The sequence below is a fragment of the Manduca sexta genome, chromosome 7 (genome assembly GCF_014839805.1).
Source record: "Manduca sexta isolate Smith_Timp_Sample1 chromosome 7, JHU_Msex_v1.0, whole genome shotgun sequence".
In the NCBI taxonomy this organism is placed as follows: domain Eukaryota; kingdom Metazoa; phylum Arthropoda; class Insecta; order Lepidoptera; family Sphingidae; genus Manduca; species Manduca sexta.
Window position 1 is genome coordinate 2,880,277 of NC_051121.1, and position 18,914 is coordinate 2,899,190.

Here is an 18,914-nt window from a genome sequence, read left to right on the forward strand (position 1 = left end):
GTGCCGTAGATGCCGCGTGACCAAGATATGCCTGCAGGACTATTGTCATGGACCGTCTTATTATAGCCCGCACGATCGAGAAGGAATCTGCACAATTTTGTGCAATAGTTCGCCATAAATGTAAGTAGGTACACTACATTGGAAATACCTTGAAATTACAAACATGCGACGGTGTAGCCAAAAAAAGACATCGAATATAAAACAACAAAATATAGCAAGTAGTCCGATGGGACGAGGCGGTGCCAGCGTCGACACGGAAGCCTCGCGGGATCGATTCACCAAGGAGGACAATTTATAACCACGAAATAAATGATAATAAACTGTATTTTAGACTGCGTAAGTATTAATTTTGTGTATTCGGATCTTAATAGATAATAGCACGCAATTCTCAAAAGACAGTTTGATATTGATTAAGCTTGGGGGTAAAGAATTAAATGGAGCATTCATCGATTACTTTCGTAACTTTTGTAAGGCCATGTATTAACATTGGTGTTAAAGATGAGCCAGTACTCAACCAGTTAAGGAGTAAAACTAGGCGTTATAATAAAATAATTTACTCACATACGACGAAAATAAAATCTCAACTGACAACTAAGAACATAAAAACACTACATTGACGGATCGAAATTCAAAATTTTAAAACTAAACTATATTTTACCAAAAGGATTTGCGTCGCCAACACTCCCCACCCCAATGCTGGTGCAGCATTCCACATCTAGAGGAATACGAGCGACGCGCGCGCGCAGAACGCCGCCAAAATCCCGTCTTGGTTTTGACCTCTACTACCCGTACTCGACCATCCTTTCCTGGAAATAACTTGGTAAGACCCTTGGCCAAACGTTACGCGGTAAATCTTGGTCTACAACCAAAACGAGATCGCCAACTTGCAGGGGTTTCTGCTCTCCACACCATTTTCCTCTTGGTATGAGATCAGGAAGGATCTCCCTTACCCATCTACGCCAGTACATGTCAGCTAACCTTTGAGCTTTACGCCATTGTTGGCGCAGACAGAAATCCGTGTCATTAAAACTTCCTAATATAGGCAGATTTGATGACGTTCCAAGAAATGGTTTGGCGTGAGTGACTCTACGTCACCTGCCTCGACGCTAACATGCATCAAGGGACGGCTGTTCACAATATTTTCCACCTCTGTCATGAAGGTGTTTAAAACTTCTTCCCTTGGAGCACGTTCTTTTAATATAATTCTCAGTGAAGTTTTGATGGTTCTTATTAATCTTTCCCAAGCCCCACCCCAATGGGGACTCGCCGGAGGAATAAAGGTCCAATCAAATCCATTATTAACACCCTCATTTTTAAAACTCCTGTATCTATTTCTTGAATAGATTTCTGCAGCTCCTTATCGGCACCTCGCATATTTGTTCCGTTGTCCGAATATATGTGTCGCGGCCAACCGCGCCTCGACGCCATACGACGCAAAGGCCAAATTAAGAGAGTCCGCAGTGAGCGATCCCACTAATTCGATATGTACGGCTCGAACCGTCAAACATGTAAATATCACTCCGTATCTTTTCATTCGTCGCCTTCCCTCTGTAACTTCCAGAGGGCCAAATAAGTCTAACCCACAAAAGGTAAATGGACGATTGTGATGGGCTACTCGGGCGAAAGGTAAATCTCCCATCCTGGGTACTTGTGGTCTAGCTTTGCGAATCCTGCATAAAATACATTGAGACACAACGGTTTTTACTGTAGGTCTAAGTTTCAAAAGCCAATATCTTTGTTTCAGCTCATTCACCACGGATTCTTGGTTTCCGTGAGCGGCCATTACGTGGAAATGCCGAACAATTAATTTTGCCACAGGGTGTCCGTCCTAATATTACAGGATTTTTCGTTTCTTGGTCCGCGCCGAGAGCAGAGTTGATCCGCCCATTAACCCTCATTACGCCGTGATCATCCATAAAGGGTGACAAGGTAAGTAATTTACTATTTTTAGGTACAGGTTTACCTCGTGTCAAAGCGGTTATCTCAATAGGGAATGATTTTGCTTGAGCACTCTTCAACAGTAAGCATTCTGCTCGATCCATCATCTTGCAGTCTAATTCTCCGGGAAGTCTTTTGCATTTATCGACAAATCTTAGCAGTGCAGCCGCAGATCTCTTCAAACGTAGCCAGGAAGAAAACCGTAGAGGATCAGGTACAGGTAAGTGATATAACGTTACTGATGATTCCGATTCCATATGTGTAACCGCTACGTGTTCCAGATTATCTTCAACCAATTCATAATTGAGTAGATCCTGAGGCCACTGAGACATGTCATTGTATAAAAAAGCTGGTCCCGTAAACCACTCGCTTTCAAAGACAGAGCAATCAAAAGACTCTCGGGTGCCTAAGTCAGCAACGTTTAACTTCGTAGGAACATATTTCCATTCATGTATACGGGTCAAGTTATCTATCTCGCCTAGGCGATTAGCTTCAAATGTTTTATACTTCCGTGTATTGTTTCGAATCCAATGGAGAACTGTGGTTGAATCACACCAAAAATATCTAACGGTTGGAGTTAATCTATGCTCACTTATTATATTATTCGCCAATCTAGCTGCCAGGCGAGCTGCTTCAAGTTCAGCTTTCGGGATAGTTATAGGTCTAACAGGTAAGACTCTACACTTACTTGCTATAAATGAGACATAATTTTTTTCATTAATGTTCCAGCGCCAAAATGCAACCGCACACATTGCTTTACTCGATGCGTCGCTAAACACATGCAATTGTAGGTTGTCATAGCCGATATTCATTGACATAACATCTGCGGACTCTGTCACGGAGTTCCCTTCACCGGTCGTAGCGAGCGGAGGTGTCGGCGGCATAGTGAGTCCGATGAATACTGGCGAATCGCAAGATGTTAGATTCGTGGCCGGCTGGCTATCTCGCCTTATTGTTAATGGTGCTTGATAGTACCTCGGTATGCGTAAGTCACGAATAGACTTAAGTAAATTAATCCATTTGCACCATTTACCGTAAATATCATCTGATATATATTCGTCCCATCCAATATTAAGACGCCACGTATCCTGTAGCATAATTTTTCCTTGTATAGTAAATGGCGATAGGAAACCTAAAACATCAAAAATAGACATTACTACTCTTAACATCAACCGTTTCGTAGGGCGCTCGTTACTATGAATAATGCTTTCGGGTATCCGTTTCAAAGACACATCAAAACCCCATACGTCATCTTTGGGATACCATATCAGGCCCAAAATACGCTCTCCTTCGAACTGCTGATGAGTTTTAAACTTTATGGCTGCAGTGCCTAAGGATGCTTCAGGTATAGAGTTCAACACAGCTTCGCTATTACTAGTCCAGTTACGAATCTCAAAACCACCTGATAAGTGGATATTAGTTATATTTTTTACCATTTTTATTGCTGACTCGTCATCAGGCAAACTATCTATATAGTCATCCATATAGTGTGAATTCGTTATTGCTTTAACAGCGGCCGGTAAGGTTGACACATAGCGCTGTGCATTTTGTTCTTTATAAACTGAGCTATAAAGGGGAACAATTAGCTCCAAAAATTAGTGACGTCATTACATACGTCTTAATATTTTCTTTAGGACTATTTCGCCAAATAAATCTAAATGCGTCTTGGTCTTCGTCATGAATTTTTATGCGTAAGAACATATCTTTGATGTCACCTGTTACTGCTACTTTATTCTCTCTAAAACGTAACATTATACCAAATAGAGATGACAACAAATCGGGGCCCGTGAATAAGTAATCATTAAGACACGAACCTTTCACCTTCGCCGCAGCATCAAATACCAGACGTAGTTTCTTTTTATTCGGATTGTCCACTCCGAAGTGAGGTAAATACCATGTCCGGGGAGTGGGCGCGGAGTCCTCAAGTACTCTAGCAAATCCATTTTCCAGTAGATGTTGAATACGTTCTCTGTACCTGTAAGCAAAACCTAAATCCTTCTCCATTTTATTTTCAATACCTCGGAGCCTTCTTACAGCGGCAGCGTAAGAGTCTGGCATCTTACACTCCTTATCTTTCCACGGTAGAGAAACATACCAACGACCGTCCTTGAGAAAGGCAGTACGTTCCAGCTCAGCGATAGCGCGTACGTCATCAGCATTTTGACGCGGCATAGTGGCTAAAATTCCTAGTGAATCTAAGGCAAAGGAACGTCTGACTTCCTCATGAAGATGCTGCAAACCGACTTCGTACGACATAGAATCCTCTGGATTCTCAAATACAGTGAGAGCAGTGGCGATTGTCGATTTGCGCTCGTGCTGCGGCACACGTAAACTACCGTGGATGCACCAGCCTAGAGGGGTAAGTGTAGCGGACGGCTCATTTAATTTACCCAACCTTACTTCTAAGGGCAATAGCAAATGATAATTATCCTGTCCAATTAACATTTCAGGTTTTAAATCAACGGTACATAAATCATTCTTTATATCGCTTAAGTGGCTATAATTATTACATTTAACAAAATCTAATTTTTGCAAAGGCAAGTTTAACTCCTTGATACTACGAGCTCTTATGTTATACACCTTATTGTCTATACCACTAAGGTCCATATTAACAATTGTTGTTTCACACACCAGTTCGTTATCAGTCCAAGCACCACGCACATGCATTGTTTCCCGGCGCCCGTGTAGTCCTGCACGTTCTGCGAGGCTAGCGCTTATGAACGATACAGTTGCTCCGTCATCTAACAACGCACTCGAATTCACTGCACCGAGGGGACCGTGTATACGAACAGGAACCACTTTTAGCAAAACTTTACGATCACTCGCACTAATATACGTTACATTTTCCGTAGCTGGTGACGGTGACGACTGTGATGCAGGAGAAGTACCTCGCAGCTCAGGCTCGTGATGTGCATCCGTAGCTATTGATATAGATGGTCGATGCGTACGTCGATCGTTTTCTCGTTCAACCACATTCACAGTGTAGTGTAAAAGGCGATGATGGGGTTGACCGCAATTATTTTGTCACAGGGAAGGCGCTGGGCATGTATTGCGCTCATGGCGAGATAATAGACATTTGTAACAAATTCCGTGACGTTTGACAAATTGCCATCTGACATTACGTAGCGCTTTCTTGAACTCTTTGCATTCGGTTAGTATGTGAACAGACTTTTTACAAAATCGGCATTGGGATTCGTTTTCTTGAATTGCGAATGTATGTGATATAGCTCGGGATGTATTTTCCCTTTGGTATTTTGAAGGGACATGCCGAATGTTGGTGATGATGCTCGCGGTTGTTGATAATTTTACGGCCTCTTCTTGTAAAAATTCAGACATTATTATTAGCCGCGGTTTAGTTCCTTCTAATATGAATTTATAGCTATAATCTGACCATTTCGAAATAAGTATTGGAGGCAGCTTGGATAAAATGATAGATACAATATTTACCCCAAATAGGTATTCGTCACGTCCAACAGCTTGAACTGCCTCTACAAAATTCTGAATTTTCACTGCAAATGTCACACAGTCTTTTTGATAGTCCTGGTGCAGCGGCGGGAGTTTTAAGGTCGTTTATAATACGGGATATTATGCAGTCAGGGTTCCCATACAGCAGCTCCAATGTCGACATAACCTTCGCAGGTGACGTGGCGCTGATAAACAAAGCACGAACTGATTCCTTCGCCGACCCTTTAAGGCACTTACGTAGCCTCCATAAATTCTCCTTGTCTGTAAAATTACACACCTCAGTGGACTCCTCATACGCCTGCTTAAACTGGAGCCATTCCATTGGATCGCCAGCGAATTCAGGCAAATCTTTTGGCGTTGACATGCGGCTCAGTAAACTGGCATTGGTTTTATTGGCAGTGGCACTTGTGAGGTTTTTAATTGCCATAGCAAGCATGTCTACAGCATTGCTTGAGCTGTACGTGGGTGGTACAGGACCTTTTGGCGTGGTCGTATGTGTTTTGTTCTTCGTAGCTACAAGTATTGGCGATACCTGGTGCAGTTGACCCGCTGTTTTACCATGATCGGGGGTGAACTGGTCCTTCGGTGGTACCTCGAATGTAGTTTGAAGATTTTCTATCCAATCTTGTACTTGAAGTTGAGACCTATTAAATTCTTCTTCAATTTGTGGACTGTAATCAATGTAGGTCTCCTCTTCAAGTTCCGCCAGCTTTAACTCTGTTTCCCGATCGATGAGGGCCATTTCGATGCGTGCCTTCCGTTGTTCCGCTTCCAATTGCAATTTCTTTTTTATGATGTTTATAGAAGACTTGGATGATACCTGACTTCTGCGTGAAGACATTGCTTTTGCGAGCGGGTCTGGAACGTGTCTAGTTGGCTCAGAAATTGCATCAGGTTCGGGAATACTTGGTTGTACTATTGGCTGCGCACCATTTTCCTTTGAGAGTCCTTCCGTTGTTGCCTGATCCATTTTTGTAGAGACCCCTTGTTCAGAGTCAACATTTTTCGGCAATTTCTCTTGTGGACCACGGCGCGTTTTCCTGGTCATTTTTTGCGGTGTGCGGAACATAATATTCTGCAGATCCGGCTCGAAGGACCACTTGTTAAAGATGAGCCAGTACTCAACCAGTTAAGGAGTAAAACTAGGCGTTATAATAAAATAATTTACTCACATACGACGAAAGTAAAAATCTCAACTGACAACTAAGAACATAAAAAAACACTACATTGACGGATCGAAATTCAAAAATTTAAAACTAAACTATATTTTACCAAAAAGGATTTGCGTCGCCAACACTTGGGCTGTACAAGCTTATCTCAGTAAAATGGTTGACCTTAAAGCTTTTAACATTTACACAATTTAGTACTTAATAGTAATAGTTGTTTATAATTATAAAATTTTATTAAGATAAATATTACTTAAGAAGTAAGAAAATATCTTTACCTACAGTATAAAGTTAACATAATGATATACTAATGAAAGGTCAAAGAGCTTAGCGATGATGACGACAAGTCAATCAAACTATTGCATAAAAGCTACAAACCGAGCGCGAGCCTTGGCGGCAGTCAGTCAGTCCGTCAGTCAGTCAGTACGTCAACGTCAATCAAATACTTGAACCTGTGTCATCATTCATAGGTACCGTAGCCTACACGAACCTAAAGGGCACAGAGAAGCACTTAGGGTAATAAAAAATGGTACTTTCTTTGATTTTTGTAATCGCATTTTAACTTGTACCATTTTCAAACTAAGTATACATACTTACTAAAACTAAATAAAAAATAATTGTATTTCCTTCTGGTGGAGTGTAGTAGTATGCAGTGACTGTCTAAACATATTTTTAAAATTGTGTATATATTGAACAATATTAATGAATTGTGTCGCTTTGTCATATATTATGACTTATAACGATATGTTATGTCAGATACTCAGTCGATGGGGCGTAGAGAAGCACAACATGAGGCGACACGGCGATGACAAATTACGATGATTTATCATATTCGTGATCGTTTATCTTAGTGATCACCGTCAGATGTAATACCAATTGGTTAAGCTTTCGGTTAAATCACTATCAATTATTTGGATAGTTTTCAATTTGAACACTTTTACTTCCTCAAAATTCCTCAGAACAAAAACAATTATCTGTCATTGTTATATTTGGTTGTTTTAATTGCGATATGCTGAATGAACTTGCCCAGTCATGTAACAATTACCGAACATGAATCGTTATAAGATGACTAGATAAAACACTGAAGATAATAAAAGCATCAACGTGTATACAAGATATAATTCAATAACGAAGGGCGATGGAAAACTGACATTTACAAAACAAAATAAATACATATTTCTTGGTAATAAAATATTTAAAGTTTTAAAGAAGTTTTGTGTGTGTGTCGTTTAGTAAAACACTACTACGAATATATTGTACAAATAAAGGTTCGCTTACTTTACTCGCTTCCACTCGTATTTTTATATTCTATTCTTCTACGAATACATTTCGTTTATCTGTTGTTATACCATGACCCATGTTGGGCGGTAAGAGCCACTAGTTCTCATCTAAATCCGCGCCTGGTACGCAAGCGATCGGGTCAAGTTGAGCAGGCGAGCGGCGCTCTAGAGAAAATCGTCCATTTACGCAAATTAAACGCGTGAAGGTCTCTGTCGCTGCGGCTGAGACTTGCAACTGCCACGTTTTTTATAATTACTGTAATAACGACTTACCCGTAACAGGTTCGGAAAAGTTGGTAGCATGATGTGAATATGGTGTTTAGAAACAACGTTATAGTGTGTATAATGTCGTCAGTTGTGTGGAGTTCACCTTATAACAGGGTGATCAAGGTTTTTCTCGTTGCTTCGTCCGTCACTGGATATCTTTGCCAGAATAAAAAGTTATTTGGATTTAATATAATTGTACCTCATTCGTTTACTTATAAGTTCCAACAACACGCTTTACAATCATTCGCATTTATAATATCAATTAATAAAAGGATAAAGAAAGTGAGACTGCTACATTTTGGTTTCATTGCATCCATAATTCTCCTAATATCCACAGCTGATACATCGATATATGGGCAGATGAGTTCGTAAATTGCAGACGTTCAGTCACATCTTCTAATATAGCCATTAAATAAAATGTTCGCTTAATAACACATTAGCCTATAAATATTAATATTTAACGCTTAATTAGGACTTCGTTTAGATAACGATCTCGTTAAGCCGTCTAGACGAGTCGAGATAAGAACGAGGCCCCTAATTATACCTGTTCTATATTGTACCGCATCTGTAAATTACAGGTAAATTTTTCTTAACTGATGTTTATTAATTCCACGCTGGATATTACTTCAGTCTATCCCTGAGGCGGAAGGGAGCGCGAAAATGAATGGTTCTTAAGCTTTAATTTACTTTATGGATTAATTTGAATTTTTAAAATGAGTGACATTAGTGTTACTAGTGCGTGAAATCCATGGAATGTTATGTGCTATCGTTAATTCTATGGTGCAATTGCAGAAAATGTAACTCTAACCAGGATAAGCCATAAGGCAAATTTTAATCGAAGCAACTCATAACTTATGTAATGTGGTGATGTGCCTTCAGAATGTACAATCTCACAAATTCTTATTAAGGATTCGACACCACCGTCCTACTTTTCACAGCCTAAACACGCTGCCACTAGACCAACAAGACAATTAATTATGTCATTGTATGTATATTATAAAGCATTCGCATACACAATGCCTCGGAGGCGAGACGCGCACAAGTTAATCCTATTATCTGATACAGAGTTATTGAAGAGGATTTGCTAATACCGGCATTACTCATGAGACCAATCAAACTGTCAGCCTGCTCGCTGTCGGGTCACACTGTGGGCTATAACCTATAAGCTACAAAGATCGCAACACAATGTTTTTAGCAAAGCGATGGCGATGTATCTTAACATTAATATTTTTTTGTATATTTGATCTAATTAAAGTTGTGCCTTTATCGATGACTCAGAAGCTGCAATTTAGGCGATTTCTTAAGCATATTGTACAAGTATGTTCCTTAAAAACCAATTAATTAAGTTTTGTCTTTTCTAAATATTTTCATATAATTAAAATACATCTAATATGCCACTTCATAAGACAAAACCTCTATTAAATAGACACAACCTTGACGAGGTTTTGGTTACTATAATATAAATGGAAGTTAAAGATCCGAACCAGATAGTCACTGTATCGACTTCTGGAAAGCGATAATCTCGCGCAAGCTTAAAGTATTAGATGTGATGCAACCCTGCAGGACGACGCTCAGTGCGCGCGCGATGTTAGAGATAAGGGGTCGTCGGCCGCGCGGCTCCCGTCCACTCCTTAATTGGATAATCGCACTCGGACCCGCTCCTCAAACTCATTTAGGGGTGTCTAATTACTTTTACCTTTAATTATATTAGTTTTTACACGTCGGAAAGTAGAACAAAGAAATCTGGCAAACTTATCTACTGTTGAAGCGCTGTCTGTAATTCAATCATGATTTTATAGCACAGGTAGGAACAGAAGCAAGTTGATGATGGTGTGTATGATATTTAAAAATATTTAGATGCGCTTCCAAACTTAAATGAAAGATAAGGGATTAGGAAAGGAGGGGGATGTTTGCCTGTTTGCCGGAACTCTCACTCACAGAAAGGAAAAGGAAACAGCAAGATGTCACTTTATATTGGTTTTCTGTACTACAGTGGAGCCTGTCAAAATGCACCATTCTTGTTGAAGACAAATATGCTTACAGCGCGGTTTTAATGCTTAATAACAACAGATGACACATACTACTGTTTAAAACTGCAATTGTACGATCATTGTATAGTTAGGTAACTTATCTACACTGTAGGTATTATACAACGGTTGCAATTAAACTACATTTATGAACACAATTATTTGTAAAAAGACAGGTTCGCGCATTACCGCCAAAATTCATCACATTTCGTTTTTATTTTCGTAAGGTGTGCGTGCCAGTGTTGCAAACTCGTTTGGATTTCATCTCTTTGATATTGTGTAAGGTGGTTAAATTATAATAATTTATACCGCATAGCGCCTACCTTCCCATCTGTCGTTGAAAGAAAAGAAAAGAAATATATCTGCAATATAGACGAATGATTTGGAAAAATAATCAGAATGAAACCATAGACCCATATCTATCATATGCTTATAAAAATGAATTTTATTATTGTTATAAAGGACAAAAACACTGTACCCTTTAAAAATCCGAATAATAAAGCTTTATAAGGGGTAAAACTTGGTTGTCACAATTCAAAAAGTGTACCATCCCTAGCCCTGATGCAAATCGGCCACAATATCATACAAGAACTTCTAATAAAAAAGAAACTGCATGAAATTCCAATTGCACTGCGATTGATCATCTGTCCAAAATATTATTCATAATACAAAGAGGAATCTTATAAAAAAATGCGCGGATATTATATCAAGATATACGTGTGTCTAATTGAGAAGATTTGGCACGAATCCGTGATTTATTTCGAATGTTATCCAAAATGCAGCCTCGAGTGAAACCCGTTATATCTGCGAATTATCGCGTTGCACATGCAAATGTTATTTCCTGTATAAGGACACGACGTCGGTTTGTGGTTAGATTTTTGAGAGGTCTTTATGGTATTACTAAAAAAAATAACTTCCTTATCGAGTGAATATTGAAAGCCCATGAAATCCTCAACCGATTTAATTTTTATTTGTATTTCTGCTTAAATTTTAGATTCGTCATGAATCAACATACCTGGAAAGCATAGCTTCCCAAATGTTTTTCTCTCAATTAGGACAAGTTACATTAAAATATGGTCGTAGATTTAAATGATGATAGTCAATCCTCTTGCTAACCCTACCACGGTACATACCGATGCGACTGCAGGCGGTATCATGTATCCGTGACTTTACTGCGGCATTGTGAGCGCTCCCATATGGGCCGAGCGTTGCCCATAGATAAAGATAGAGCTGTCTATCAGGACGTTAGTTCCTCGTTGTTTATGTTGCCCCGGTACCTGGTGTCCGATGACGCCGTCTGGAAATTGTTCTTTCAAATCAACTTTTGTTTATGCTCTCCTGTTTCAATATTTTAAATGTTTGTAGAAGTTTCGAAACACATTTTGCTTTTTCTTTTTGTGTAAGACAAGTATTTGGTTCACAAATTCAAAGAGAAAATAATAAAAATATTATGCCTGTATTGAATACGTATGGTGTAGTTAAGCGTACTCTATCCGTGAACTGTCATTGACCCAGGAAGGGACAGTCCCGTGGGACGCTGACGATATCATCCAACTTCTCGATACGTTTATATAGAACACACTCGTTCCGTATCTTAATTGAATTCCTGAAGTTTCTTCACACCATAGATAGACGTGAAGACAGATTGATTTGTTTTAAATTGAAAAACTTTATGCAAGTTGTAATGAACTTACATGTAATGAGAAACGTCCCATTGATAGATAATTTTGATGAGATGAGGTCGGAATAAAATTGTATCATATTGCAATATCGTCTTGCTTCCTGTTCAACTGTTTAAGAGATTATAAAATATGGGGCTGTTTGCAGTTTATTTTAAAGATATCGTGGGATTGAATTGATTTATGGGGCAGCTGCATAGTGACACGCTTTCTACTGTATGAAACATGCGGACGAAATAAATTTTTGTTCGTACATTTGTCCCAAAACTTGAGTATAAATTATAAACTATAAATTAAAATAATAAAATTTCATCGAGACATTATTAAAAAATGAGGACTTGTTTTCAAATACTGAGTTGATTACCAGGATCGCATAGAGCCCGAGGCACGTCGGAGTGCGTGTCGTATGGATCCGCGGCGGCGTGCAGTATCGGTGTCGCCTGCGGTCGCGGTTATCATTTCCTAGCGGTCCGCCGCGGCATGGCGGCCGGCGCTGGATCTAGGCGCTAACCGCAACTCACTTTCGTTCACTTAAGGGGCATAATATCAAGATATTAAAACATTACGTGTGTCGGTTTCTCTTACATTAGTTTTTACTATTATTGGTTTCAATATTAGTTCTATGTTATGGTCACACTGATCATGAAGCGGTCTTTGGATAGAGACAGGAGAGTTACTTTATATACTTGAAACAGGTATAATAAAGCGCATAGGGCCTTAATTGGAATCATAGAAGCTATCTATACAGTATAAGTCACAATGCTAACATCCTAAAAATCACGTTGCGTTCAGTGAGAGTGTAGTACTAACACTGTCGTATTCACTTATTCATTAATCCGCTTACAGCATGGCTCTCAAGTTGGCTTGGCTTACATATCCTATCATTGCTGTGCTCCTTATAGCTGGTAGAACATGACACCGGCGCTGGCACCCTACGCAGGGTCACACGGTCGGTCGCGGCGGCGCTGCGGTCTGGCAGATTGTTGGCTTCGGCGACCGTTTTTGTACATTAATACATAATTTAAAGTATTCACCATTTTTTATTTACTTCTAATGTGGATAGAGGTTTCAATCAATATTGCGTGTTCAAACAACTTCTTAGCCCTTATCCTCAATGACAGTGTAAACTCGTAAAGCGTACTCCATTATCTTCACGAAATAAGCGGTGAATGGTATACGGTATGCCAATTTCTATTATCTTAAACGCGACGCGGAGCCTTACGTTATTGTTACACATCAAAATATCGTATGGTATGATAATAGGCCCCGTATGTTCTTTAACTTCTTGCCTCGCGGAACTGTGTTGATCATAGTCATAATACATTTTTGTGTATTTTAAACCTACCTGGCAGTGTCGAAGGGTGCATATACCCCTATTACTACCGGCTTCCCATTCCCAATTTATGTGACATTTAATTATTATTAGAATGATTTGCAGACCATATTGATGCATATTATTAGTACTTTTAAATTGTCTCGGGTTCCCTTTTAGAAAATTTTATCTTTCGCCACTCCTACCTGGGCCCTTATTCTGTATGATAGTGTAAACGCGTAACGCGGCCGTGTCATGTTATCTTCGAGAAATGTGCGTGGAATGGTATTCTGTAAGCCAAATTTCTATAGTCCTAAACATGATGCGTTGTGTTACGTGCCTGTTACGTACTGTTAAAATAACGTGCGGGATAGAGAATAAGGCCCCTGGTGAATTTCTCTTAAAATTTACACCACCTTATTTATAAGTGAATGTTATAAATAATTACCGTAAAGTTTGATTATACTGTAAATAGTGTCGTAAATTCATGACACGCACACAACCGTTTCTCTCGACATTGTTCGATCGGCCCGAATAACGTATGCGAGCGGTTATTTCGACCATTTTAGGTTAATGTTTCGCAGGTTTCATATCTAAATCACATAAAACAACTCTTTAATATATAACGCGGTCAAAGAAATGGTACAACAAACGCTTTCTAGGTTTTAATTTTAGATTTAGTTTATTACAAGGCTTTTTGGTGTCAATGCTAAGTTATGGCCCAGACGTAAGACCAGTGGCCCTATAATAACCACTCTCGTCGCTCTTAAACTTCGGCGGTAGTAGTTATTTTATTGTCTACATTGAAAAATGTTGGATATTTTATACGCGCCATTTTCATACGTACTCTAATCGCAAATAATATAAAGTTCCCACTTGCAACGCGTTATATTAACGTTTGAATAAAATACGCCATTTCTATTATTTTATTTATTTCTAATACTAACTTAGGCATACAATATTTGCTAGTAGCGCCAAAATTAAACTACTCTAGTATATTGGGCTGCCATAGTAAGATGAGCCGTATGCAGGAGTATAATACTATTTAACACAAAGTTTAAATATCTCTAAATAAAACCATTCTATTCTCGCTCAAGAGGCACCTCACCCAACAGTTCCAGGTGTGTACGTGATCAGTGTCAGTCAACAGGCCTGCCTCACTCCGCCTCGCTGCCTTTCCTGCCTTACCTCACTGTTAATTAACAAACAAACCAGCCCCTACGTGTGAGGGGAGACTGGTGTCACGTGGTGCAACTGTTAATCGTTGATGTGAAATACATACAACAAATTGTAAGTCAAATATATTAATGATAAAACTTACAACCATTATAAATCTGGTTTTGTAGTAAATAGTAATTATTAATTACTATTATTATTGCTGATTCAAATCTCAAGGATACACACCCCTGACTTTTCTAAAAATTATGTGTGTATTCTATGTGTGTATTCTTGTGGGAATTATCGCTGGCTTTAACGGTGAAGGGAAACATCGTGAGGAAACCGGCATGCCGGAGAAGTTCTCTATAGGAATTTTGAATGTGTGTGAAGTCTAGCAATCCGCATTAGACCAGCGTATGCCACTACTGGTGCAACACAAACAGAACAGCATGTTGTAAATATTTATGGGTAAAAATTGTAATAAATTCTAATTACTGGACCAAACGTGACCCTCTAGTAATGTACAGCACATTCAACTGTCGCCCTTACACTAACATTGAACACAACTTTAACTAAGAGCTTCATACAAAACTTATAAAGAATTATCTGCTGCATTCACTTTTGTAACAGCTACATTACGTATGTTTTTTTTTATTAAAAGTAATGAAATAATTTATTTCGATGCCATTTAAATGTTATACAGCATTTAGATTTCGTTATTATAACCTCAATGTTATGTCTATCATCAGTTAGGAAAGCAGTTTCTTCCAGAGAAGAACGGGCATAAACATCAGTGTTGTTTGTTAATAGCGTGATGGTAATAGAACGTTTATTTTGTAGGTAAATAAATGAGCTGCTATAAAGTAAATAGAAAACTAAATGTTATTTTCTTGTATCGTATAATGTATCGCCTTTATACGTGTAAACTGATTTTAATAAAGCAATACTAAAGATCTTGTCTGTTCTTCTCTGGTGGAAACTGCTTTTAGAAATTATGGAAGAATAAAAATTAATTCAATCTACATAATGTTAAACATTTTACAGATTCAAATAAATTATTTCATTTCATAATATAATAATTAAACAAATGACTTACGTCTGCTTCATTTAATATATAAATGTTTGTTAACGTGTTCAAATAAAAATCTTTAAACGCCGTTCCGTTTCTGGTAACCGTCGTTTGACGTTCCGTTCCACGTAAAATACAAATTGCATGCGTAAACAATATGGGCGGGCGTTTGATGTACGTGGCACGTAGTACGGAACGCACGAAATGTTTGTTTTGACGTTCGCACATGGATGCGAAGAGCTAGGCGTGCTGCAAATGTTGAGAGAGTAGCGAGTATTGTAGAATAGGGTAAATTAGATTTCATTTATTGCTTGTACTGCATCTTTGATGCTTTCCGTATTTTTTAACATTTTGTTAGAAAGTCACTACGTTTGTTAAAGAACATATATTAAATAAATTATAAGATATTTATTTTGTTCCAAGTAGCCAATAATAAACCTGTAATTGTTTACTAAAACTATCCTCTGTTACTAATCACTTTGCACCACAACTAAAAGGGTGTAGCGGCGGAAACTCCCCGCCGCCACCCGCGCCCCTCAGCCCCCGCCCGCTGGTGTTCATTGATGAATCGAGTGCAATCAATGGCAGCGCGAGCACTCATCTGAACGCTCACCTTTGCGATACGCATGACCGTACGCGCATGCGCATTAACGTGATCAAAGCGCGTTAACAAGGCTAATTGCTGAGCGTTATGCTGCCCTGGTACTCGGTCACTGTTATGCCTATCAAGTAAAATTAACGCTGAATGAAGCCCACGTTTTCCTCAAAGAGGTGTGTACCTAAGTAGTGCCGGCAAGATCGATTGTTAATTATTTATTGGCCTGATTTCATATTTTCTATTTTAAACGACCGAAACTACAAGCGACGCTGGACCAAGCTGATTAAAGTTCCAAAAGATCCAAAGATTGATTGACCATTGCTCGTCTTGGGGTTTTATTTATTTATTGAAGGAAATAATCGATTTTATTGTTAGTAATTAATAATGAGATGTTAACATATAACCTAAAACACGTTGACAAACACTTGTATCGCTCGCTCGCTACCATCTCAATGTTACGATAGTTGCGTGACGGGCGCCACAAGCAAAGTTCACTTGAAATGGAGTTTGCATTGACTCTCGATTTGACAACAGATTGACATGTTTAACAATCGATAGAACTTTGTATTTAAATAAAAACAATATGTCATCGTTTATTTTTAGTTACATTATCGAGTAATATTAGTTTATAAGTGTAGTCATGTACATAGCAAGAAAAGAATCTTCTTGTAATTAAACAATGAGTGAATAAAACGAACGAGTCTGTTAACTTGTTTGCAACTGTCACTTATTATGTATTTTATTAGGATGTCGAGCGGTGCAATGCTATGTAACATTCCTTAATCAAAGTTCTAGGCGTACTTCTAAGTACTGTTTGTCGTCACACTTACAGATAATCAAACAATTGTTAGTTTTATAATTTAAATAGCTGTTGCTCCGCGTGATAAAGATTTTTCTGGGATAAATGTCCTTTTTATATTGTCCCGCGATGAAAGCCTATAGCACTCAGGAATAATGTAGCTTCCTGTTAGGGGAAAAAATCAAAATCGGTTTAGTATTTCTTGAGATTAGCGCGTTCAAACAAATTCTTCAGCCTTATAAATACAGGTTAAGTAAAAATATGATATTTCCTTTATATCGGTATAAAACTTAAGCACAATAAGTTCCCATAAGTAAACATGCATTTCTAATTCCGTACAAGTTATGGTAGTGCGAAGGTCTCGGCCGGACCGCCCACGGCGCTGGGCTCTGAACAAAATGAACCAACAATGTGTACCGCCACATGAATAACCACAGTATTGCAACCTTTATATTCTTTTTATAATACTAGGTGTGGTTCGTGACTTCGTCCACCTGACAAGACTTTATAAAAGTCCCTAAAACATTGCAAAGATGCATAGCGCGTACTGTATCTATACGTTGCCAGCGCCAAAATCAAAAAGTATATTGTACGGGAGCAAATTCCGGGGATAAACAATAAAGTGTATTACGTTAATTCAGGACGTGTGCTGTTTGTGTGCCACATTTAATCCACATGCGTTCAGCGATTTCCACGGTAACTTCTAATAAACATACAAACATCCATTCGCGTTTATATTAAGTAAGATAAATTAACATTGTGCGACAATGTCCTGGGTTACGGGCGAAGTGCAGTACGTGCTGAATTTTATAATACAAAGTTCTTACTTTTCTTTTTAAAGTCGAAGAACGATATGCACTTTTCGTCATTTAGTCGTAAATAAAAGTAATAACTATATTATAATATTGCTCAAGAAACATAAAAACAGGCATATAGAATATTGAATAGCTGACTTCTATTTACAAGCTTTTACTTGTGGCTTTGACCCTGTGAAAATTATTAGGTACCCGAAAATAAATTATAATTCGAATCACTATGTACCTACTTGTACCAATATAAATAGTGGTGTACAATCGGCCACAAAAGCTGAACAAATACAAAACTTCAAAAGGTTTCTACACGTTAACTTCAATCGAAATATATATTTTTTTACTTTACCTAAAATATATTATACTGTATTTATTTTAGTGCAGAAAAAATGATTCTTGATAGGGGCACAAATGTTTGAAAGCGATATGAAATTTTGAGTTTGTTAAGCTACTTTTATGATTATACATATTATACTGATACGAAGTGCCTACATAACAAACAGTGAACACGTATTTACACACAAGTCATTTAGGTTGCGTCTAACTGTTGAGTAAATAATAGGAACGTGAATCTAGAACGGTTCCGGGAAGCGGTACAGAAACACGGTGATTTAGGCATCGGCAGGAAGACATCTCGCGCGAACACCGTAACTACACGTAATGATATGGACAAGCAGATCTGAAACAGGTAAAGTGGTTCAATTTCTAGATCAGGCAATGGTTTGTGACATTTTTTTTTTAATTTATTGCCTTAGTAGACTTAGGAGCAAGCGGTCCGCCGGTGGTCAGCAGCTTTTGCCACCCATGGGATAGACAATGCCAGAGTACAGCCTAGTCGTTGCCTACCGGATTGTATTTGAAAAACCATTGATATATGGATGGGTTTGCTCGAAATAAAGATCGCATGCTCTATGGATAGAATGGATTAATAATCAAGTCACAGATGTCAGTCAACAGTCAACCCAAACTACTACTAGCGCCATCTAATGATCTCCAAATTATTTAGTGTCATTCTTACTAAATTCTTTTATATCGTCTTTCAAACACACTCCATACACAGCAAACATACTCATCAATTAAGCTTCAAGAGCATCAGTCCATTATCTAGTTACAGTACTGTACATTAGCGACACAATGGCGCACAATGACGCCCACTCGACTGCTCAGTAGGCCCTCGCCGGGGGAAATGATCCATCAGCAGTTAAACGGTCAAGTACCCAGCGTCTTGTCAATCTTGCTTGAACACGAGAGCCTTGCATCCTGCCCGCTTGCGAATAAGGGCCGTTGTACACGATTAGTTATATTTTTAAAAAGACCGCGCCAAAAAAAGCGATTTAGTATGGAATT

At 38.6% G+C, this 18,914-nt stretch overlaps 2 protein-coding genes across 3 annotated transcripts in view; both read right to left on the reverse strand.

The window, feature by feature from the left end:
* LOC115455553 (GAS2-like protein 3) overlaps positions 1–18,914 on the reverse strand; it is a 121,254-nt gene that overhangs the window by 25,517 nt on the left and 76,823 nt on the right. The gene's annotated exons all lie outside the window — the stretch shown is intronic.
* LOC119188588 lies at positions 1,746–4,560 on the reverse strand. Its single transcript, XM_037436306.1, is given in 2 exon segments — positions 1,746–3,507; positions 3,509–4,560. Coding segments are annotated over 2 exon segments (2,799 nt in total). The 5' UTR covers positions 4,546–4,560.